At 36.4% G+C, this 23,793-nt stretch overlaps 1 protein-coding gene across 7 annotated transcripts in view; it reads right to left on the reverse strand.

Annotated features, from left to right (window-relative positions):
- Positions 1 to 445: 445 nt before the first annotated feature.
- LOC142357345 (uncharacterized) overlaps positions 446 to 23,793 on the reverse strand; it is a 55,972-nt gene continuing 32,624 nt past the window's right edge. For all 7 annotated transcript variants that reach the window (XM_075408994.1, XM_075408993.1, XM_075408990.1 and 4 more), the window contains 6 exons: positions 18,929 to 19,090; positions 17,309 to 18,277; positions 10,818 to 11,139; positions 5,767 to 6,378; positions 4,846 to 5,146; positions 446 to 1,545 (listed from right to left, as the gene is read on the reverse strand). In XM_075408994.1, the coding sequence (XP_075265109.1) occupies positions 1,228 to 1,545; positions 4,846 to 5,146; positions 5,767 to 6,378; positions 10,818 to 11,139; positions 17,309 to 18,277; positions 18,929 to 19,090 (2,684 nt within the window). In that variant the 3' untranslated portion in view covers positions 446 to 1,227. The remainder of the gene's footprint in view (positions 1,546 to 4,845; positions 5,147 to 5,766; positions 6,379 to 10,817; positions 11,140 to 17,308; positions 18,278 to 18,928; positions 19,091 to 23,793) is intronic.

The raw sequence follows: 23,793 nt of genomic DNA on the forward strand, positions 1-23,793 counted from the left end.
CTCGGACATTTTTGGTTATTCCCAAAATTGACATTTTCGGTTTTCCTTCCTTTTTTAAATTAGTGGTTAAAAAATCCTGAGGCAAAGTTTTCCTCGTCTACCATGTGATATGCTCAAAAGATGCTTTTCAAATGCAGAGAATCCTGCCAGTCTTCATTTGATTGTTTAGAAAGTTTCCTATCCAAAATTCATTCCCTGAGATCAGCAAGGAATGCGGAGCTAAATATTGCCTAAAACTAAGAGTAAACTTAATATACTTAAAAACTCTGTCTTATTACTTTTACCATTGCTCATCGCTGAGAATCTTCAAGAAAAGCATCATTGATATAATGCACATGGACTTTGCTTTCAATGCATTGGTTAAGCATGCAAATTGTCTACAGCGTTGCATTCCTTAGAAACTGATCAATCGAGCCTCAATTTTGTGATCAAAGAAAAGAAGAAAAAGGAGTCATAATTTATAATTGATCGACTTCAATAAACTTATAAATGGATTTGATATAAAAATACAAAACCGCTCTTGTATTGAGCGCAATTCTTCTATTAAAAGACTACGTATTTACATATAAATTCAGATATTGCACTAAATAGAAGATGGATTTATCAATTGCTGCTTTTAAGACATACGTAAATACATACTGACTACCTCAGTAGCAGTAGCAGAGTTGTATTGGAAAGTTAAATTGCACATTAAAATTAATTGTAAAATCGTAAGAGCTTCCTGCTAAATAGATGATGATTAACCAACCAATTAATTATTAAATCATCGCAGCAACCAAAGGAAAATGGGCGAGTGCTATTTTGCTAATTAATAAATCATCTGCTATAATTTCTCTGTGACCTGCACATAAAATATTGCATTCTATAAACTTTTTCACTGGGATCAAAGCTATTCCAATAAACAAGAACAAAGATAATCTCAATTGCCGCAAATTTACACATTTCATCATTTTTCCTTATTTATCATACAGAGTTAAAGTTGACAAGTTAATACCACCATAAAGAGCGAACCAATGAACGAAGAAATAAAAGTAGATTTTGTAAACTGCGCTTTAATCAAAAAGCCAAACTGTAGAAACTAGGTTGAAGACTAGACGAATAATCAATCACTGACATCAAACTTCAAATTAATCCATCAGAACGTTCAATTGATGTCATTTGTGGAATTTGTACTTAAGCGTTGAGGAGTTTGATCACTTTGGTCGGGATCTATAGCAATGCGGGTGGCTAGCTTTCGGGTAAAGCGTGGGGCGGACTTGTGGAGGCAGGTCGCATTAGTAAGCTAGATCCCGGATTGTGGATAGACAGCTGAGTCGCATTGCCCATTGTCGAGGGCGAAGAGGTACCCAATCGTGATGAGGGATGGTGCATAAGCGGGGGTGGAGGGGGAGGGGGCACGGGTGCCCGGCTTCGGGCGTTGGCGGCCGCGACTGTTGCAGGGTTCGAACAGGAGGAATAGGTGTGTTGTTGCGATCCGGGAAGACCACAGGTGCCATTTATCTGTGCACCAGACATTCCAACCCCAATTAGGGAATTCAAATGACCCTTCAACAAAAATGTATTTTTTTAGCGACGTATAACCAGGGAATCGGTAAGACCCATCTACAAAAATTTAATTGCTCAGACGGACCTACTTAAATTCTTGAAGCAAAAATTAGTTAGAATAATTGACAATTTTTGCGGTTGTAGCATAAGAAAACTCACAATTTCGAGCCTCATTTAAAGTGGGTATCAATAATCAGTTAAATAAACATAACCGACTAACGTCGGGCGAATTGCTCTCAAACGACCGGCGAGCGGTTGGCTTCGTCAGTAGCTAGCCACAGTTTAGCGAGGCAAGCTTTAGCTTGATTCGACTCCGTAACTTTTAGTTTTTTAGCCTTGTTAGTAAGAAAATCAAATAAAAAACTGACATTTTAAAAATTTTCAAAATATTGCAAAATTTAAAAGAAAAGCTTCCAGATTTCGCAGTGAAAACGTTCAAAACTATTTTTTTCTGGAATTATGTCAAGTAAACCATCTGCAAGACTTGAAAAGCTTCGTCGGCCAGCAATGATCGTTAAACTCAGAAAAGGACAAAAATATTCAAAAATTTTGAAAACAATCGCAAATTTTAACAAAATCTTGCTAAAATTAAAGATATTAAAACCTTCAAAACCATTTCATTGTCTCAACAGACTATCCAGTATCCCTATTTCAAGCTTTAAATAGTTTCACTGGCTCATAAAGATCCATAAACTTGAAACATGGCAATAATTTTCCAAAAACTTGAAATTTTATCAAAAAAATTCTAAAGCTGGAGTCACTAAAATATTGATATCCATTCCATTTTTTGCAGCAATTATGCGACAGCTTATCATCAAACCTAGGAGGAGGTCCCTAGGACCCTGGTGCCAGAAAAAATGATAAAAAAAATTTAAAAAGACTAAAAAACTGAAAAAAATGCAAAGATTTTTTAAAAATTGCTGATATTAAAATCTTGAAAAACAATCTATCACAACTAAAAGATATGCAGTAACCTATAATCAAGCCCTAGAGGAGGGTATGTGGCTCTTGATGCTGAAAAAACCTGAAAAAGACAAAAATTTTCAAAAAAACTTTTAAAAAAACTGCAAGTTGCATAAAAAAATTGCTAAAATTTGTGATAATAAAAGTTGAAAACTAATCCATGGAATTTTCCAGTAACTAATAATAAAACACTAATGGAGATTTTCTGTTAAGCTGAAAAACCTGAAATATATGTGAGTTCAGAAGACATTCTTTTGAGTGAGGTAAGTCACGCAATTGACGTAAAAGCAGAAATGACGTCACGAAAACAAATTTTAACTGCAAAGCACTAGAAGTGACTGAAGTCATTGAAAAAGTCAATTCCAAGAAGTCAGGGTAAGACAAAACAAAAATCTGTTAGACGAAGTAAAAAAAATAGGAGCGCAATAATAGCCGCCTGGAACTGCTGACGCGGCTATTAATAATGACAATGTCAAAAAAATTGAAAAAAACTGCAAGTTTTGTAAAGAAAAATGCTTATATTCGTGGTGTTTGTTGAAATCTTGAAAAACATTCCATCACATTTAGAAACTATACAGTAACCTATTGTCAAACCCTAGACTGGCGACTGGAGAAACCTAAAAACCGACAAAAATTTTCAAACAGCTGGCAGATTGCCAGAAAATAGCCGCAATAGATTCGTAGATCGGCAGTCTAAAAAAACAGTAAAAAAGACAAACCAAAAAAATATTCATCTTTTCATTGAAGGCTGATCTGTTATATTTTGATTAAAAATCTGTACAAAGTATTGCTGCCTCTTTTAGCTGAGCTCAAATAACCTTCATTTAGAGTGATACACACCCATTTGACCTTATCTCTTTGAATTAAAGTAAAAAAAGTCAATTTCAGGAAGTCATTTTTGAGAGTGAGGTAAGTCAAGTGTGACCAAAAATTTAATCACGCGCATGAACAAAAAAACTCGCTCCACTAAGAGCGAAAAATGACTTCACACATGCAATTCAGTTGAAATTGCATGAAGGAATGAACAAAAAGTGGCTGTGACGTCATATGGTCGTAACAAAAATGATGACGACGAAATAAAAAACCAAGAGAAGGCCAATAATAGACCCAGCTATCGCTGTGCGGCTATTAAAAAACTGAAAAAAAACTTGCAAATTTTATCAAAAAATTGCAAATATTTGCAATATTAGAAAGCTGAGACCTACTCAAAAAATTTTTTCAGTAACTTATGATCAAACGCTTAAGGACGCTCTCTGACCTCTGAGGCTGAAAATACTTGAATAATGACAAAAACTCAAAAAAACTAAAAAAAATTGACAGTTTTGTCAAAAAATTGCGAAAATTCGTGGTGTTAAAATCTTGAACATAAAAAAATCGCTAAAATTTGTCATATTAAAAAACTGAGAGCTATTCAATGGCAAATAAAATTTTTTCAGTAGCTGATTATCAAACCCTAAAGGAAGTTTTCTCGCCCCTGTGTCTGGAAAGACGTGAATAATGAAAAATAAATGTCAAAAAAATTGTAAAAAATTTGCACGTTTTGTCAAAAAATGCTAAAATTTGTGATGTTTAAATGTTGAAACAATTCCACTACCACTAGAAACTATGCAGTAACCTACTATAAAACCCTAGAGGCGGTTGCTTGACACCTAGGGCAGAAAGAACTCAAAAAATGTCAAAATTTTCAATAGATTGAAAAAAATTGTGAAAATTACTATAAAGTTGCGTTTTTAGCGATCGGTTGTTCGAACGTAGCCACGGAGGTGGTGGTGGTGGGCGGGGGGGGGGGAGGTTGGACCGGGGGCTGATGGAGAGGGAGGGGACGAGGACAGCGGTGGCGTGGGGGGCAACACCGCAGTGCGGGGGGTTGGGGCAATAGTGGGGGGGGGGGGGTCAGCAGTGGGGGTGTCTTCAAGCTCTGAGAACCGCCCTTCACACCATAAGTATAAGTCTCCAAAACGGCTCTAAGAGCACTTAATGCCCGCTGGGCGCTACCGGTTTATCACGTTTTTGAGGAGACGAAAAGTCAAAAGCGTCAGACGAAAAATCGTTCAATCGAAAAAGCGCATAAAAAAAAGACCGACAGGACTTATATCATTGCCACAAACTTCGGTTGAGAGCAATTAATGATTAATTTATATGAAACAAGCATCTCAAAAAGTAAGCTGGACAAATTTTCAGGGTTCATAAAATTAGCATGGAATCGCTCTGACCTGGATTGTTCGAACAAACACTTCCAAGCTTTTATCTCTCTAATTTCCAGCTTAGGTTTAGAATATTAACTTAGATTAACTTATTTACTGTATCTAGCCTTCTAGCATATACTTAATAACTAACTGTGGCTGTGCCGGTGGCGGCTGGAGTGTTGGCGGAGTTGGTGCTGCTTCCACCGTGCATGTTCTCGGCACTGCTGGAGAGGAGCTCAGTGGAGGGCGAGTTGGTGATGCGATGACAAGTGCAGGTCGAGTTCTGGATGATTATGTCGGCCAGGTGCGACTGGTTGGTCTGCTGGAGTGTATAGACGAACAGGTCGTAGATTTGGTCAGTGTTTGTGAAGATGAACGACAGCAGTCTCTCGCTCTGCAGCCGACGACTTCCCGCACTCTTCATCTCGGCAGCCGCTATGTTGTTAAGAACACTGAAACACACCACACATTGCACTCACATAATTTCCAACAATTTCCACATAATTTCCAGCCTCAAATACTTTCCTTTTCCCCAGTAATTCTCCGCACGTTCAATAAAGGTAAAACTTAGCCAATTTTGCAATTACGGGAGGGGGGGGGGCAGACGGAAAATGTCAGACGGAAAATTTCGAATGGAAAATTTTCTCATCAGATGACACTGACATTAAACATCACTAAGTATGAAGATGGCACTTCCAAAAAGCTGGCAATTCTTTAATAAGGCATAAGAGAAGTTCGAAATACTGAGGGAGTCTAAGTATAGAAATTTTGACCGCCCAATTATGAGTACTGAGACGACTGAAACCATTTCCATTAGAATTGCAACAACCCGAGGTTGCCCAAAAGCAATTAATATTATCAGCTTGATAAAAAAATATAATCGTGAAACCGAACTGGAGAAATTTCCGGATTTTTTTCTTCAAAAACTGTGTTGAATTGAAGCTAACTGAAGCCATCCACTTCTGTTGTTAATTCTGCACCCTACGTGTTAATAAAAGCTGATGAGCATACAAAACAGCTGACATTAAGAGGTCATTTTTTTCCAGAACATGCAAAGTGACTACTGACTGACCTTTCGTTGAGCAAGGCATCAATGATGTAGAGTGGACTCATCTCCTCCAGCAGAGTGCTCTTCACCTGTTTCAGAGTCTGTTTGTGCTCAGGCGAGAGAGTCAACTTTACCCCGTACTTGTCAATCATACACTTGATCGTGTTGATTGCCTCGCTTAAATCATCACGATCGTTATCATTGTCAACTGTGTTCAGCAACGACTGCAACATCGGCACCACTTGACCCGAACTCAACATCCCCGATGCTGACATTGGACCGAAGGCGCCGTCGGGCATATTTTGCCCAAAACTGCTCATGTTACCGGCCGCCTTCATCATGGCGTCCTTGCTCGTTAACAGCACCGCAATCTCCGGAGCCACGTCTTTGACATGGGATGTTTTGGCAATGTCGAAGCACGTCTGGCCGTATTTGTTCTGCACGTATGGATCTCCGTGATGATTTAGGAGAACCTCAGTCAGCTCCAAATCGCCATTTTCAACTGCTATGTGTACTGGAGTACAGCCTTTGCTGTCTTTCCTGTTGACGATTCCTGCGTCTGTTTCCAGTATTTTTTGGACTAGCCGTAATAAATCATAGTTGAAATCTCGAGTGTGGATTGTCGAGTCGGAGCACCTGCAAATGAAACTGCCTCAAACTAAATTTGTCGATAATTCCAAGAGATCTTAAAGGTTGAACGTAAAGTAAACAATTATCGATCTTGACCTTGGTAATCTGTTGCGAGCATCACTAAGCATAAATTGGCGCTACAGCAACTAAAATAACTAGAATATACAATGCCATTGAATTCTGCAAAAACACCCTACATTACTTGTTCGTTCAGGTTTTCAAGAGATTTTAAAATGAAACATGAATTAGAATCAAAAGCTAACAGAACGTTAGCATCAAATGTCATCAAAATAATGAGCGCTGTCAGAACACTTTCTCAAACACACGGCAGTATAAACAAAAAGCAAAGAGCTGAATTAGACAACGAAAACCCTTCAGAAATCATTAAAAGACAAACTTAAATCTAAATAATAACGATAAAGTTTTCCAAATAACCAAATCCAACTGTCATTTCAGACAAAATACGTCACCAGATTGCGACCTTTATTAGCATACTACGCAACGCGTTATAACTAATTGGCATTTTGATAGATGTGTCAGGCAACGAATTTCGCCGTGGAAATAAAGTACTCAGTCAACGTCAGGAAGACTTCATTCGTCTGAGAAGTTGTAGCGCCTTGCCATCGTCTTAACTCTATTATGCAATGGTTCTCATTAGCCTAATGCTAGTCTGTCGATCGAATATTAAAATCCCATCATATACAGAGAGGCATATTTTTATCTATAGCTGCAAGATATATTGAACTTATTTTTCATTAATTTTTGAGAAGTCGGCCCTTTAACCCTCTAGCGGATAGGCTACACTCGCTTTTTCACTGTCTGTTAAAATTTTTCCCCTTTCGAACCTAGTACACTTTTGGATTTCCTTCTACATGTCTGCATAGCATGTCATTGAAACTGGCAGCTATTTCAATTTTTCGAAAAAAGAATTATTTATAATTACCTTCTTTTGTTCAAACTTCTTGTCGAAAATTAGCTAGAAATAGTAAGTTTAACTATCGTGGAGACAAAATGGAGTTTATAAAATATAAATTGAGAAAAAAAATGTAAAATTGACAACATCCAAATTTGCAATCACGGCGCAGCAATGCGAATGAGAGCATTCTTGAAACAACTACCGCTGTCTCGGCATTTTTACTGAGTAAATCAACTTTTAATTTGCACAAAGTCAACTTGAAAAATCTCTTATAAAACACTAGTCACTGTCAATTTTATCATAATTTCATTGTGAATGCAGAAATTGAAATAGCATCAGGTGCTCACCCGCGGGTTCAAGTGTTATTTCCGCTCCAAGAAGTACTTCTGCTGATTAGTTTGGCGAAAAAGAGTCGGAAATATAATAGCATAACCCAAAGGACGCAGCCATCGTGATAGTTTTTAGAACCTCTAGCATCCTAGCTTTTTCTTCAGAAAAAATTTCTCAAAGGTAACATTTTACCGCTTACGGTCCATTTTTAACGTTGGAGGGAGCATGATACGAGACAGGACCCAAAAACGTGGTCTGAAAAACTTTTAGCTGAGGTATACTTACTTCAAAGTTTTGAACAAAATTTTTTACGTCCGAAAACGTATGCAAAAGATAACCGACTAACGTCGGAAGAAATGCTCTCGAATGACTAGTGGGAGCTCTAACAAAATACAGCCTGTTTCAGTCGGGGGGGGGGATGCAATTAAAATAATCCTTCGGGGGCTTCAAATAACCTCATTGGAAGTTAATATATACCACTATTAAGATTTAACGTAAAAATGCACCAGTTTCGGCGCACTTATCATTTGAATTCTACTTGAAATTGTGAAGGAGAGAAAACTTTAGATCACGCTAAACGCAGAAAGTCAAGGGCGTGAAAGCCACTCGAAAAGTAAAAAAAAACGGTCAAGCGAAAATTTCGCATAAGACACACGTTTACAATAATTGCTTCTTCTCATCGACAGCAATTAAACAACCTAGTTTGGTCTGTGAGAAATTTTTGAGATAAAACTAGATCAATGCTTACGAAGTCATAAGCCTGCTTAAGATTTTGTACAAAATTTTTGACGTTATTACATTTTTTTAAACGCAGACAAAAACTCATAGCAATCTCACCGGCAGCTACAGTACACGCTTACAATTTTTGCTGTTAATAAACACAGCTATGAGAAGTTGAATTTGCTCATGGAGTTAGATGGAAACACTTACCACTCGGCTATCAGACGCTTATTCTCTCCAAGCTTACAATCACTGATGTTTTAGCAAAGCAGACTTAATTTCTCAATAAGAGCAAATTAGGTCACGCAAAAAACTAAGTCGAGCGTGAAAAAGTCACTCAAGAAGTGAAATCGAAATAATGTTCCAGAAGAAAACAGTCAGGCAAAAATTTTGAATAAAAAAGACACATGTTTACAATAATTGTTTCAACTTCATTCGAGAGCGAAGAACAAATAGCCGTTCAAAAAGTCAAACTGGTCCGAAAAAACCAGCATAACGACTTTCAAAAAAATCACTGAACGAGCAATTACATAAAATGACCGCTTAAGAAGTCCAGACAACCTGCTTTCGAACGACTGTTGAGGCATTGGCTTTTGGTTTAGCTAGCTGAAGCTATGGCAAGGATAACGATGACTTTTAGCGTTTCAGAAAAAAAAACGTGAGCAAACCCAACCTTTTTAAAAACAAAGGACAAGAAAAACTACGCTCTCAATTCGTTTAAGACTGTCAGCAATTAATACACTTCGCGTCTTCAAAACATGATCAGACATAGTGAATCCACTTACAGTAACTGCTTCAATCTTCGTTCGAGAGCAATTATACAAAGACTAATGTGGGGCATAAAAAAGAGTACCAAAATTGCTCTTAAAACAATGAATTTATGTCTCCCCGGCAGTTTCAGCAAAGCTCACAACACTTAGAAACCTGTAGAGTATCCAGATCACTGAAAATGGACTTCATGATATCAGGCTTTACCGCTTTACCTAAACAAAAGATTAAAATCGGTCAGACAAAAAGGTCTGCTAAAAATTTTTTTAACTTACGTCACTACGTTTCAGCAGTACAAAACTCGCTTGAAAACAATGCAAAAGCTCAAAAAAAATCCTTGCTAACGCTAACGCTATTAATACTAGCGACAAGTTAATTAAACAATACTCTTAAGTTAGTATGTGCTTAAAGCAGCTCAGTATTTTTAAAGTTGCCCTAATCAACCATATAACTCCGAACAAAGAAGACAACCGAAATCGATTGAACAAAATAAAGCTAAGCTATAATAGTTAGTTTAGCTTAGCCTCTAAAAATATGAGCAATCAGGCGCATATTTATCTATAATTAACAGATTAAAAATATATCCGTATATATAGACCGTTAAGAGACATCGGCAAATGAGATAGATAGAATATATTAGATTTTTGTAACATGAACTGATGTAAACTAAACGATGGCTGGTTATACTAAAAAAATAGGAGGCCTATAATAGCCGGATGAGAAGATGAGGGCAGCTATAAAAAATAAATAATCAGTGAAAGTGAATAATTAGCTAAGGAGATGAAAGTTCAGTACATGTGAGACAATCAATAAATGTGAGACACCTAGCCTGTCTTTTTTGACTACTCGATCGATTAGGGTAAAAATAGGATCACTGTTATTCGGGCAATTTTCTAGCCGTTTGATGAAAAACAAGCCCAAGATTACAGAGCACTTGTCTAAAAACGACGTCCAAATTGAGTTGTGAGCTATATAGAATAGACATATGAACAAATCTCATTGTCTGCTACAGATAGTCTCGGTCCATTCATATAGATATGTTTCAACTCTGTCTACTTCGACAAAAAACATAGCCGCAGGACAACCACAGCAAGCGGATAGACAGAATTGAGATAGACTAATGGAGTAACATCATCGCGAAGTAGTATGTTAGGAAGGAAAATATTAGACCAAAAAGCATTAAGATCTATTAAGATAATCTATTCTGTGTTCCCCTTAAGCAAAAATATAATCACAAACACCGACTGTCCTTCTAAATAACTAGCATTCTTTCCGACATTGAAAAGACATTTTAAGTACTCCTGTTTTTCAAGCAATCCCGTTAATACTTCAGAATTCTACACTTTATACAGTATCTAGATAAATACTGACTAAGCCACTTGTCTACAACAGAGGACCAAATATTTGACCAAATCAGAGGACGAAATGTGGCGTCCGCTACGATGAGAAATACAGGGTTCAGTAATCTTGTCATATAACAACACCTGAGGTCACAGATAAAAGATCAATTCTAAGGCCGCATAAGAAACAGAACAAAATCTCTTTCCAGCTTTGTGGTTGAGTAAATGTATAACCGAAGCAAGGCAGATGTTAATAGTTTCTTTCTGTGGCCTCAAAGCCTTGTCTTTATTCATCAGTTAGTGGACAAATTGGAAAACAAGAGTCTAACAATATTAATATAAAGCCATAGACCTGTTGTGTCAATTCTGACCTTGATCGGCCCAAGTGATGAAAGGCCGTGATGTAGTGGAGGGCAGTACACTCTGATCGGTCGACGACAGACACGTCGCTGTTCTCGTCCAGGAGCAGCTCAATTGACTCCACCAGAGCAGCCCAGTTCTCACAGTGTTCCAGCTCAATGGCCGCGCAGTGCAGTGGAAGACGGTCTATGCAGTTGAGCATGTTGGCATTGGCTTGTGCCTCGATCAGTGCACGCACTATGTCAGGGTACTTGGTCGCCACGTGTAGAGGCGTGTCCCCCGTGTCATTCACTATGTTCACGTTAGCGCCCGCTTGGATTAAAGCTTGTATTCCTAGAACAAACAAACAAACAAACAAGAATAATGAATGTAAGAGGCTATTTAAGTTCCCATCCCACTAAATAGAGTGGATATTGAAAACCAAATCGAATTTCCTCCCTTCTATGCATTTATGAGAACAAGTTATGAAAAATTCTCGATTGCTCAACCTCTTGATTTCACCAACATTGCATGTAATACAATCTTTGTAGAGTTAAAATATTAGTTTTTAATAATGCTTTTATAGAACTCGCAGACCTGCGAAATTCTAAATGCCATGAAAGAAATTCGGTATGTTTCCTTTTCCTGTGTGAAATCGTTTTTCATTTGCCTGTAAGAACATTCTTATGTGTATTTATTGCATCGATAATCGTTTGTACAGGCTTATAAGAGGTAGGGCTATTAATTAAAATTTACATATATCTTTATAAAGGTGTAAAACAGATGGCCTTATAGGGAAGAAAAAGCGATTCTCAAATTTCAATTCGAAAAATTGATGTAGTTTGTAAAATAAAAATTAATTAGCCTCCTAGCTCAAACCAGGTGCAGACAATGAAAGAGAACTTAACAACTGCACTATTCCGCAATTCACTTGGCAACATGCACAATTGTAAGAACTCTTTATGACCATTGTTCATTTTAAACCTCTTTCAGTTGATCTCAAAAGCTCTTTACATTCCTTCCCGAATTGCAGTGAACATTAAAGAAGCAGTTGTGACGTCACAAAATAACAACCCACTCAGGAATCCCCGTTTGTTCAATTTCCTACAAGGAAGTTGTGCCTATTGATGGTATCCTTGACCTTCAAGGGTTGTGCAACGAACTGTAGCAGCCCAATACACTCAATAATTGGGTGGGATATTTTCGTCTTTTATACAACAAACATTTCCCCTGTTTTATTTAACTTGAATTTTTTTATAAGCACTAAAATATTTCCAGGCCTGCCTCTGTACGATTTGTTGATCAAATAAAAAGCTATTTTTGCTGACAAAAAATTTTGTTCAAACCTAGGTTTGCTTAGAAGTGGGGGCGTGTCCACACAAAACAGCTGATTATTCAAACGCAAAAAAAGGAGCAACATTTTGAATAAATTATGACTAACCTTATGCGCTGGAAGTTATGCTACACACAGCACAAAACGCATTCATGGTTTCAACTTATGTTCAGAAAAAACAACTGATTCAAGTCGAACAACTTAACCCAAAAATTGTCTACAAAAGAAATCAATAGCATAAGCGAGATACCAGAAAGATAAAGGCCAGTGGAAAATTTGAAAGGAACACGGAAAATGTTTCCCGAACACCATGTAAGAAATATTTCCATTCATTCGAAGAGTTTAATTTTTAGAAAAATGGCCTAATTTAATCATAACTGACAAATAATGTGGCTTTTCTTTCGGTGAACTTTAACCTATAATTAAAATGAAGAGAACTCAAATTAAAATAAAGGCAAATCATTTTGACCCAAAAAACTTTAACCCGACTGAAAAAAAACAGCATATGTCCTACGAATATCCAAAGAACAAGAAATTCAGATGAACCCTCAATCTGCCCTTATTCAAATCTCAACTATGGATCAAAAAGTCAATAGATTGACGGCATTGAACGCAATTGACACCTGTCGGAACTGTGACAGAAATTTACAGCTTTTAATTTCAACGATTTAAGAAGTTTTTGACTTCAGTACACAGGATTAGTTAGACAGATCAGTTTATACTGATTTCAGCTTTTAAAAATTGAAGGCTAGAACACTAAATAACAAGGGGGCATTCGTTCTATTGAACTGTTGATAACTTGATGTACTTTGCTTGATGCACTTATTTAGTTTATCCTGTTTCATTTGATTCCGCTCTTTTCATATTGATAATACTCAATACAAAAATAGCATCCGGAAAATTGTTGCAAAAATTTTTAAAAACTATGCAGTTGAAACAGTGAACGATGGAAGTCAGGTATTAGTCAAGAATGAACATTGTGATTAGTGTAAAGAGGACAAGGGAAATGAAATAACAAACTTTTAGATATTCAAAAAAAAATAAAACTTGTGAGCCAAAAAAAATCTCACATTACATACACGAAGAAAAAAGGAGTGAGTTTAGTTAGAAGTCAACCCTACAAATCTGACGTTGATGAAATGAAGAACGTAAACAAAAAATTCTAAAAATAATACTCAACTTAAAACCAAAACCATATAAGTGGTGTCAAATTCCGTAAATATGTAACCACTTATAATTACTTTCGACAATACCAAACTATCCACAATTAGGAAGAAGAGTTGACAAATATGCATTAAAAGCATTAAGTACATACTATTTTTTTTAAATCAAAACCCAATCATATCATTAGAAAGCTCATATGTGTTCATGATGAGACAAAGGAACGAGGTAACAAAGAACAAAAACCCTGAACACTCAGCAAATCAGTTAAACTTTCGGAAAGCATCGCATCAAAGTCATTCGAATCATAGGTTAGAACTGAAAATAATTAGATAAATTCAACTATACCTCAAAATTAACTACATGGAACGTTTCAAAAAGTAATAACTACAGGACAAGGCCAGAAAAGGAAACACAGATCTGCAATAGATTCGTGGATCTCAAAAAGATAAAAAACGGACCGAAAAACATGAATTATGGTGGGGAGCAAGTTCCAAGAACTTACAACTGTGAATTTATCTCTCCTAAGCAGTTGCGGTGAATCGCATACTTAGAGACCAGTAAGGCCCTAAGAGAGCTGCTCAGCGACGAAGACCTGCAGGTTTTACTTGTTTATCCTGTTTTCGGGAACAAAATGAAATGATCAGTCAAAAAATCAGTAAAAAATAGCTGGCAAATTGCCAAAAAACCGCAATAGCTTAGATCTGCAATCTCAAAAAGATAGTAAAAGAAACAGACGAAAAGAGAATTTTTTTGTTAAATGCTGAGATGTTATATTTTGATTACGAATATGTACAACTTATTGCTGCTTCTGTTAGGTGCTCTCAAATAACCTTCAATAAGAGTGACACACATTCACTAGACCTTATCTCTTTGAAATAAAGTTATCAGAGTGCGGAAGCCATTTTTGAGGGTGAGGTAAGTCACATGTGACCAAATCATCACGCGACAATCAGAACGCCTCAATAGCTTAGTAGATCTGCGGTTTCAAAAAGATAGTAAAACACAGCCGAAAAAAATTTCTTTTGTTAAATGCTGAGATAATATATTTTGATAACGAATAAGTATGACTTATTGATGCTTCTGTTAGATGCTCTCAAATTACCTTCAATAAGTCTGACACGCATTGATCAAATTCAGTTAAGAAAAGTCAATTTCAGAGTGACGAGGCAATTTTTGAGAGTGAGCTAAGTCTCGTGTAACCAAAAACTTCATCACGCGAATGAACAAAAAATTCGCACCACTAAGAGCGCAAAATGACGTCATGCACGCAATTCAAGTTGAAATTGCATTTTCAGAGCGAGGAAAACTTACGCAAAATTCTCTTAATCAACCATAAACAGAATTGCGCGAAACAAAAAAAAACTAGTTCTAATAAAATTGAAAAATGACATCATGCACAAAATTCAGTAAATTGCATGCAGGTATGACAGCAAGCAGATTTGAAGGGAGCGCGCGTGACGTCTATTGTCCTAAAAATCTTGACGACGAAATAAAAGCAGAGAATAATTCAGGAAACAGTCCAAAACCCTCTTTACTAAAAACTAGCCTTTCAAAAAATAGTATCTACTGGCATAACAAATCAGAGCAGAGAATAACAACCTCAAGTCTACTAACAAATTAAAATTAGACAAAATTAAATTGATCTAAAAAATAGAAACATAGCCGGCAGATTGCCGGAATAGTTGCGAAAGAAAAGACCTGCGTGCCATATAATAGAGATAGAAACAGATACAGATCTAAATTGAAAAAAAATCGACGCCACTCAAAAAACTAGGTAAACACATTCAGCGATAAATTAATAAAGCTTGTTAAAATTCATTCCAAAGAAGCCTTTTATTAGGGACCTTTACTGTATATATGAGTTCCTTTGACCTTAAACAAATTCAAATTAAACTCAAGTTTTAGAGTGCAAAAGTAATTTTATTGAGGGAGGTAAGTCACGTATGATCAAAATCTAATCACGCAAATAACCTAAAAACTTTTGCTAAAGCGAGTGAGAAATGACGTCACGAGCGCAAATGCCGTTAGTGAGAGGAAGAAGTCATTCAGAAAATTTGACTTTCAACTTTGCTGAGTGAACAAATGTAAAACGAAAAAAGAGCGTCAGACGACGAAACAAAAAAAAACCAAGAGCACCGCAATATAGCTTCGCTCAGCTTACAGCTTCGCAGCTTTAAAAAATAAATTACATTTTTACATACAAGCAAAAATCTTGTTTCATGCAGTCAAGACATCACATACATGAACCGAATAACGTCTGATGAATAGCTCTTAAACGACAGGCAGGGCAAATTGATTCAGAGGGGGCTGTACCAAAGAAAAACTTTTCTTTATGGGCGCGAAAACCACTTTGGAGGGCCTCGAACCAGCGACGTCCTGCTTCCTACACTGAAGCACTTGCCACTCGGCTACAAGGCGTTAAGATCTGCGAGCTTAAAATAGATTTTAATTTTGCAATTAAAACTAAATTTGCAATTCAGACTAAATTAAAAGCTAAAATTTTGCATCAAAAAGACACATACTTTCATTGAGAGCAATTAAAACCAATAAGAAGCAGCCATAATAAGCTCAAATGAGATTTCTAAAATAATAATGGGGAAAAAAGAAACTGCAATTTATATTCTATTTGTGTCAAATTTTATGGAATAATTGCTTTGGAAAAATTTAATTCAGTTTATAATGCAGATTGTCTACGAGCATTAAGCTTCAATCAAGTTCCCAATTAAAAGCATTAATATGATACAATGAGCCAAAAATAGCCTGAAAAGTCTGAACCACGTCAAAACTTATTATCAAAAAACATGAATTTTCTTTATCTAGTCTAGAATAGCATTTTAGAACAGATAAATATTACACATAAACAGATGACAAACGTCGGAAAATTTGCTCGCAAATGATAGGCGTGGCAATTTAATTCAGTGTCCCATATAATTTTTATGAGTGGAAAAAATCCAACCAAGGAGGGGTTCGAAACCCAACTTCTGGAGTAATTGACTGAATCATTAACCACTCGGATATTAGGTACTTGTGTAGAAGAAAACAGTCAAGCAAAAAATTTTGGATATTTTAAGATACGTTTACAATAACTGCTTCAAACTTCACTTCGCTGCAGAGCAATTAATACAGAAAAAAACGCATTGAAAAAATAGAACAATTAGTTAAAAACTGGAAAAATTTGCTCGCTTTGAAAAAATTTTTTGACCCAAAATTCTGTCTCCGTTTCCCACAAAAGTTAGAACAAATCAATCAATCTTTTCGCTCTGTGAATTTGCTCACCAAAGCAACTTTTCATTCCCTGAACTGCATCCAGTTTTTTTACCAATCACTTTTAATAAACTATTACAACGTCCCTTTGAGAAGTAAAAACGAGAAAGCCAATAATTGCTAAACTGTAGCCGATCCTACAAAATCATCAACAGATTAAAACAAAAAGCCAAAAAAACGGATTAAAACCACCATCCTAAGTTAAAAAAAATGCTTTCCCAGAAAAAAACTGGGTTAAGAGAGAGAATGTTGAGTGGGATTAACTCATGCCTCCTAAGCCTTTTTGTTAACTGTACTCTTAGACAAAAAATCTCATTGCAGCGAGACTCATGTGTCCTTAGCCTTTTAGTTGACTGTACTGTTAGACAAAAAAAAATCTCATTGCAGCGCAGCGAGACTAATTGCAGCGGGTTCAACAGTTTATTTTTTCTATCAACGAACAGTCTCATGGGTCAAACAAAAAACTATCAAGAAACAAATTGAACAAGACCAGCACCCAATTAATTTCTAGACTTCCTTTGAGAGCATTTAATTATATCTCATTATAGGCCACTCTCACTCCAGTTTGCATTGTGTGTTATGAAACCAATTACTTCCCACTGTTGGTTTCATTTTTATTCAATGAGAACTATTTAAAACTCGCTTTAATCATGATGCTGGGAAAACCCCAGTCCGACAAAAGAAATGGATCGTAAACCACCAATATTCGAATCAATGCTACAATCGAATTTCTCTTGGGACAACAATACAATTCTAACTAACCAGTGATGTTTCCTGTGACAGCACAGTAATGCAAAGTGGAGTTTCCTCCAAGACCCTGTTTGTCTACGTCGCAGCCATAGTTCAACAGTAGCTTGAGAATGCGAGGGTGGTCAACTGCCAAATGCAGAGGGATCTCCCCGTCCACAGTGGGCAAGTTAGCGTCCGCATCTGCATCCAACATCATTTTCACGCACTCATAATTACCAGCTCGTGCAAACATATGGAGAACTGTGGAACCATCTGTTCTTTGCTTGTTCACCAACGCCCCATTGTCGATCAAATGCATACAGACGTGGGGGTGTTTGACCGCTAGATGTAAGGGTGCCTCCTCTTTATCGTTGGTAATGTTAATGATTGCACCATTGTTAATTAACTCAGTAATGACGTAATGCCAGTCCGGTCTCTGGACGCAGTAATGCAGAGGTGTGTTACCATTAGCGCCTTGTCTGTTGACGTCACAGCCAGACTTGATTAAAATCATCGCAATTTTGATATGTGCCAGTTTTAACGCAATGTGCAAAGGTGTATCACCATCGTCGTTTTGGGCGTCCAAATCGGCCCCTCTATCAACCAGTAATCTAGCTTCTTCCTCGCAATTTTTCATAGCGTATATATGCAAGGCTGTATAGCCAAACGCCCCTCGCGCATTGATGTCAAAATGTTTGCATGATAACATAATTTTGAGAATTTTTGTGTCGACATGTTTGGAACTTTCGTATTTGCAAATTCCTAACCTATGCACTGGACAGTTACCATCCGGATCACGTACGTTTAGATTGGAACCGGTGGCTACTAATATTTCAAAAAGCTCGGCGTGGGGGTCATGTTCTGAGGTCATTTCTTCTATGCATACACGCATGAAATCTTCTTTACTGTATGTGAGGTTACGTCGCTTGTACTGGCCCGCGTGGATGTAGCCGAAAATGCCGGAAGGGTCCAGTGCGTAGAGGATAGGAGTCATTCGGGAACCTATATTCGGGAACAACAAAAAACATATTGACAAATTAAGAGCTGAAATTTCGTTTCCATGGTTTCTTATTACCAAATTAATTTTCTTCCCGTAGTTTGAATTCAGTACTTCCTGTGTTATCAAGTTTTGCGTCATTCGCAACACATCATAAACAGACTATAAAAAAATAAGTCTTTTAAGGTTACCAAAATATTCAAATGGAAGATAATAGCATATACCCACTCTAATTTTGAAACTTTCTGTGATCATCAGTATTTTTGGAAATTGGATCCCTAACACTTTGATTTTTAATAAAATTTTTATTGCAATACTTTTTACATAATGAATATTTATCAGTTCCGCTCGACGTCTCAAATATTTTGGCTAGGAGGCGGCAAATAATTGCGACAAAATAAAGGCGGCAAAATCAACAAATATTGGTAATATTGAACGGAAGTTAATATAAACATTACCTGACCTATATACCTCGAGTTACAAATATCTGCCCAAGAAAGGGTTGCCGAAAAATATACGAGCACCATGCATTACCAAAAGCCACAATTTGAAATGACATATTGGCCATATAATAAAATGCCAACAATGTAACAACATTGGAACAGCATTGGAACAAATGCCTCAGCATTGGAACAACAATGATATGAGAAAGTGACCTGTAGGGTATTCGCCATTAACATTGGCAGATGCCTCTTGTAGGAGGAACTTGACGACGTCGAAGGCCTGTTTCTCCACAGCCGTGTAAAGGAGGAGTTGATTGCTGATTCCACACTTGGCTAGCAACTTGTACACCTTCACTATCCTGTGGATACAGCGTCCTAAACAAAATGCACATTCACTACACCAAATATAAGCTAAGGGACAAAGAGGCTCCGCCGACCCCCCCCCCCCCCACCTAATTTGAGATTGAAACAGTTAAGTGTTCTAATTTCATCTGCAAGGTTTCAAAAGATCAGATTAGAATGGTTTTGAGATAAATGTTTCAAGGTTGCGTTCCTATAGTCATTCATATACATTTTTGGCTGTGGATACAAGAAGAAATAAGGGACTCAAATAAAAACATACCCGGCAGATTGCCGGAAAATAGCCGCCGTTGATTCCAATAAGCATGATTGGGATTGAACGAATAGAATATATTGAAAAAAAAAGATTTTTGTACAAAAGCATTTTTTAAGTCCGATTTATTTTGATGGTATTTCGTAGTTGAACGTACTTCTGTTTCTTAGAGAGAGGCTACAGGGGCTACTATCAATAACAATAAGCATTAGAGATGGTAAATAAAACTTATAGGAACGACGTTCAAATAGCGGGCAACTAAAATTGGGCTTTATGGGTTTATCCCGTTTCTATTTCTGACATCCATTTTTGTACTAACTCTGTTCATTTTGAATTGCATTGCTGGGAACTGATGTTCAAAATCACTTTTAGCAGAATGAGAGAAGAGAGAAACTAGCTTAGAGAAGTCAAAAAGATTTCACTCAAAATGTTGAAAAGGCGGCAAAATGAGGTAAAGCGAAACATTTTTTTATTCGACGAAGTAAAAAAAAAACATAGCAGGACAATTCCTGACGTACAATTCAAAGAATTCTCATTGACTAAACAGAAAAACTAGACCTAGAATGGGCTATGAGTGAATTGAGAAAACCATTCTAAAAAAATCAGATAAAAAAATAAGAAAAAAAACAGAAAATCAATGTCAAAATGCCGCATGTGAACAAAAAAAACCACTAGCGAGAAATAAAAAAACATAGCAGGACAAGTCCTGACGTACAATTCAAAGAATTTTCATTGACTAAACAGAAGAACTAGACCTAGAATGGACTATGAGTGAATTGAAAAAACCATTTTCAAAAAAATCAGATCAAAAAATAAGAAAAAACCAGAAAAACAATGTCAAAATGCCGCATGTGAAAAAAAACCACTAGCGAGAAATGAAAATTTAATTCAAACAAAAAAACTAGGCCTAGAATGAACTATTAGTGGATTGGAAAAACCATTTCGAAAAAAATCCGATCCAAAAAATTGAAAAAACAGTAAAAATCAGAGTGAAATTGCCGCATGTGAACAAAAAACCACTACCGAGAAACCGAATTTTTGTTCAAACACCGTTTTCTCACTCTACTTTAAAATTAGAGCGAAAAAAATTCACGCCGCAAAACCACTCGCTTTTTCGCTCCATTTCCTGTTTCGGCGTGACCAAAATCACCACTCCAATTTGACTTCAAAAATCATGAAAATGTGTGAACAGATCTTAAAAAAAAAAGACAGCGCCCCAATACAATTCAAATTCTTTGAATTGTAATTAATTCAAACAAAAAACTAGACCAAGAACGGACTATGAATCGATTGGGAAAACCATTTAGAAAAAAAACCGATCCAAAAAATTGTGAAAAAATTGTAAAAATCAAAGTGAAATTGCCGCATGTGAACAAAAAACCACTAGCGAGAAAGCGAATTTTTGTTCAAACCCCGTTTTCTCACTGTACTTTAAATTTAGAGTGAAAAAATTGCACGCCGCAAAACCACTCGCTTTTTCGCTCCACTTCCTGTTTCGGCGTGACCAAAATCACTACTCCAATTTGACTTCAAAAATCATGAAAATGTGTGAACAGATCTTAAAAAAAAGACAGCGACCCAATACAATTCAAATTCTTTGAATTGTAAAAATAGGAGCGCTATAATAGGCGGCTGAGAAGATGAGGGCGGCTATTAAAAATATAACCGACTAACGTCAAGTGAATTGCTCTCAAACGACTAGCGAGCTAGCTGTGGGCATGGGTTGAGCATGAGGGGGAGGGGGCGAAGGGGTGGGCGAGAGCAGGTCTACGGGTGTATTGAGGTCGAGGGGGAGGGGAGTTGGGGGGTGGTGACAAAGGGGGTCAAACTTTAAGAACCGCCCATCACACCAAAAATTTATGTTTCCAAAACAGTTTTGGTGAATCGGATACTTAGAGTCTAGTGAGGCTCTAAGAGAACTGAATGCCCTCCTGACATTCACTGTTTATCTCGATTTGCAGGACGAAAACTCAAAGGGTCGAAAACTCAAATTTAAAAAATCTTTTAATATAAATTTCTAATATGCTCAATTGTTTGCCACAAATCTCAATTGCTCATTTGTAAAGGTGATTAGGTAATTAAAATATATATTTATAAATAAAGAAACCTGTTAGTCAATAGTTCAACTTGTAATCGTCATCGTTAAATCAAAGACAAAAATTAAAATACTTTACGCTCGACAGGATTTCTAATGATACCTCATATATTTCTACGTCAAATACATCGATCGATCAAAAATTTGTACTCATTTTCTGAAAACAACAATTCACCCACCTTATCACGGTTACTTTTAACTTATCAATTAGCGCCATTAATTCAAATTTAAATTTCATTTTTGAACAATATAAAAATATACCCGACAGATTGCCTAAAATAGCCACCAAGGGTTCACATTACCTCAGCTGTGGTACGAAAAGAATTCTTAGTGTCAGCCATATAATTAGATTTCTTAGTTTGACATACTCATGTTTGTCAAAGAGAGGATACAGTGATTGGTATAAATATCAATACACTTTATTTGGTAACTATCACTAGTTAGGACTAATTAGAGTTCGAACACTGGGCAAGTAAAACCGATTTTTAAGGTTAATCCCGTTTCTATTTTTGACTTCGTTTTTAAATATTGATTCTGTTCATTGTAAGCTGATTTACTGAGCAACAGCTGTTTAAAAGCACTTTCAGCACAATGAGCGAATAATGAAACTAGCCTGGAGAAGTCAAAGATTTCAACCGAAATGTTCACCGAACTGAGAACCAAAGAAAAGCGAAACATTGACAAAAAAGGTAGCGCTGTAATAATAGCCAGCAATTTAGCACACTTATACCAAATTTGGTTCAGCAAAGCCAACGAACGACAGCTGCGGCAATTCAATTCGAACAAAATTTCCTACCAAAAAGGGTTTTGATATCCCGACCTCCGGCGTTATGTACTACTGCAGCATTAGTTACTCTTCGTCGGACAAATCACTATCAAACGACAAGCGGGGCAATTTAATTCAAGTGCTGCAGCCTAGATAAATTTTTATTTATGGGTGCAGTCGTTGTCAGAAGCTTTCAACTCTCGGCTATCGAGAGCAATTTTGATCACTCAAAAACGGGGGAAAGCGTGAAAAGGTCACCTGAGACGCTAAAGCAAGTTCTAGAAAAAAGAACAAAATGGTCAAGCAAAAATTCTGCATAAAAAAGACACACACGTTTAGAACAATTACTCCAAATTAGTTCGAGAGCAATTACTAAAAAAAACTTCTATTGTTTACGAAAAAAAGCAACAAATCTTAGTGTTTAAACTTGAAAGGATTTAATTTATCAATTATTTCGTTTTGTGTTACCATAAATGAATCTTATAATTGAGCGTGATTCCAAGTGATCGACAAATGCCATCAAACATGATGAAACGTAGCTAAATAATAATAATAAGATGTCTACTCCTACAAATCAATTGATAAATTAAACCAATTTCATTCATTTTATACTTCCATCCGCTTAATCTGCCATCCAATGAAGTAAACTGCACAAATTCCCAAATTAGATCCCACAGAACGCAAGCAGCCAAGGATGAAAAACTCAACTCGGTCAAAACAGAAATCGCATAACACCAAGTTGAAAATTATTACAAACTTTATTTGAGATGTTATCGACGTTAAATTTGTCCTGACAGCTGTTAAAAATTTACTGCAAAATTAATCTTCTGATTTCAAAATTCAGTTGTTGCAGCTAGTCTTTTTGAACAGTCGTTGAAGTTTGTTGTTAGAAGTATACTTTTGCTTTATTTAAAACACGTTTTACGAAGTCTTATACATTTCATTTGAAGAATCTGAAATGTTAAAAGTTTCGTTGAAAATTATCAAGTTTTCAGAACTTCTAAAATTTTTTGTTTTTTTTTTCAAATCAGTTATTCATAAATTTGCTCATAACAATTTCGTTGCAGTAAAAAGCAACAGAAAAAAATTTCAGCAGCACGTAAAACGTTTCGAAGGAAAAATTCTATCAAACATAATAATTTGCCTCAACCAATAAATTTTTTTAGTTTCTTGCTCACACCTTTGTTTATATTGCAACAGGTCATAAGTTTTAAGTGCTTTCAGATATGCATCAGAAAGGTTGACTAGACCAAACTTACCGCCAATCTTGGTTTGCGGGATTAAAGTGTGATTGAAAAATTCCAACAATGTGCATTTTGAAATGCTTAGCAGTCCTACGTTAATTTCTTTTCGCCATTCCAAAGTCCTCGCTCACAAAGTTACATTAAAACTGAATTTGCAACAGCATGCTAAGTTACAGAAAAAATACAAAATAATTCAAGAAGAATACAAATGAGATTTCAGGCCATAATCACATGCTTGTGCTCATTATGCATTTCTAGCTAGCTTCAATCCATTTCTGACTCCTCGGTTATATTTATAGCTCGTGCTTTAATGATAATGAATGTAAGTGTGCAATTTGTGTGAATATAAATTACTACAAC

The sequence above is a fragment of the Convolutriloba macropyga genome, unplaced genomic scaffold (assembly GCF_964194025.1).
Source record: "Convolutriloba macropyga unplaced genomic scaffold, txConMacr16.3 SCAFFOLD_879, whole genome shotgun sequence".
In the NCBI taxonomy this organism is placed as follows: Eukaryota; Metazoa; Xenacoelomorpha; order Acoela; family Convolutidae; genus Convolutriloba; species Convolutriloba macropyga.